This window comes from Rhincodon typus, chromosome 39 (assembly GCF_021869965.1).
Source record: "Rhincodon typus isolate 14 chromosome 39, sRhiTyp1.1, whole genome shotgun sequence".
Classification (NCBI taxonomy): Eukaryota; Metazoa; Chordata; class Chondrichthyes; order Orectolobiformes; family Rhincodontidae; genus Rhincodon; species Rhincodon typus.
Window position 1 is genome coordinate 6,972,341 of NC_063370.1, and position 2,048 is coordinate 6,974,388.

General features: G+C 44.4%; 1 protein-coding gene across 1 annotated transcript in view; it reads right to left on the minus strand.

Moving 5' to 3' along the window:
• The window catches only part of zgc:171929 (uncharacterized protein LOC100124596 homolog), a 22,334-nt gene extending 20,901 nt beyond the window's left edge, over nt 1-1,433 (minus strand). The window contains exon 1 of the mRNA XM_020522389.2: nt 1,344-1,433. Coding sequence (XP_020377978.2) covers nt 1,344-1,433 — 90 coding nt within the window. The remainder of the gene's footprint in view (nt 1-1,343) is intronic.
• Between the last annotated feature and the right edge of the window lie 615 nt (nt 1,434-2,048).

Below are 2,048 nucleotides of genomic sequence, written 5' to 3' on the forward strand. Positions count from 1 at the left end.
TGCACACCCCTGGGCACTATGGGTAATTTAGCACGGCCAATCCACCCCAACTTGCACATCCCTGGGCACTATGGGTAATTTAGCACGGCCAATCCACCCTGACCTGCACATCTTTGGACTGTAGGAGGAAATTCACGCGGACAAAAGGCAAACTTGCAAACTCCACACAGACAGTTGCCCGAGGCTGGAATCAAACCCGGGTCCCTAGCGCTGGGAGGCAGCAGTGCTAACCATTGAGCCACCATCACTTGCTGTATCTGGTCACTAACCTATGCAATCTGTGTATCAGGGCTTGCAACTCTCTCTATATCTGAGGTCCTGAGCCTAAGGGATGTGACTGACTCCTTGAGCAAGGCAAACTCATCCCTTCCTGATCCGTCACACAGTGTTTGAAACTTGAGCTCATTAGCGCGGATCTGAACTTCCTCAATTTGCAGAAACCTACTACAAATAGGATTACTGGGACCCCACAGGTGTCCACCAGCACCCACACGCTACAGCAGCAGCGCATCACCTGGTCTGCCATCTTTATTGTGTTTAATTGAACTTGTTGGGTTTCAAATTTGGAAAGATCACAGAACCGTTGCTTGAGGTATGTCAAGTGGTTTCATACATCAAGCTGTGAATATATTGCGATACAATATGGGATCTCTTGTGGTGCAGCATCACTACCTCTGGATCAGGAGGCCTAGGTTAAATTCCCACCTGCTCCAGAGTTCTGTAATAACATCTCTGAACAGGTTGTTTAGAAAATATCTCCAATATGATGCCCCCCCAGCACCAATTTAAAGTTCTGCTTGTGCTTAGAGGGGACAATATCTTTAAAAATCATCTTCTTGCTCAGCTAATTAAAGCATTGAATGCGCACCAGCATCTGAGGTTGCAAAAAAAACAGCTTAAAAAAATAGCACCCCTTTCCCTCTTGGCCTGCAAATTTCTATCTGCACCCAGGTATCATTGCACACACCCTCTGCGTGAATGTGAACTAAATGTACGTTTATCAAGAGTTAATCATTCACACCCAAGTGTGAGATGCAAACTCAGCTTCCTACTACAGTGTGCAGCACATATTCACTTTAAATTGTTTGACAGATAAATGCCACAGCCGCGTGGTTTCTATTAGTTTGACTTCCGAACCAATTTGCAGGTTTAAAGCTCCAAAAACAAGATTGACGGCTAATTTAGCTTGAGAAAAAATACCAGATATGTTCGCACATGCTCCATTTCCTATGGTAACACTTAAACGTTTTTGCCTTGTAACACTCACACTCACATTAACACTCATTCAAATTCATGTGCTCAAATTCTCACTCATGCACAATCACTCTCACATTCACACTCACAGTCACAATCGAGCTCACATTCTTAGTCACACTCGTAATAACACTGACACAATCGCGCACATTCACGCACACACTAACATTCCCACTCATGTTCACAATTATACAATTAAAATCAAACAATCACACTTACATTTACAATCACATTCACACTGTCATTCACACCACTCACAATCACACTCATTCACATTCATACAATCATGTTCACACTCCCACTCACACACGCTCACTCACTCACATTCACACACATTCTCACTCACATTCACACTCACACTTGTATTCACACATGCACATTCACACACACTCACTCACACACACTCACTCACACACACACTCACATGCGCATTCACACTCTCACTCACATTCACACTCACACTTGTATTCACACACGCACATTCACACACACATTCACACTCACACTCCCACATGCACTCACACTCACATTCCCATTCACACACACACATTCCCGTTCTCACACACACTCACATTCACACACACACTCACACTCGCATTCTCACACACACACACACATTCACACACACACACATTCACACGCACACACACACACACACATTCACATGCACACACACACACATTCACATGCACGCACACACAAATTTACGCACGCACACACTCACATTCACACACACACACTCCTGCTAACAGCACTGCTGTTCCTCAATCAGAGAAGGAAACCAAATGGCTAAT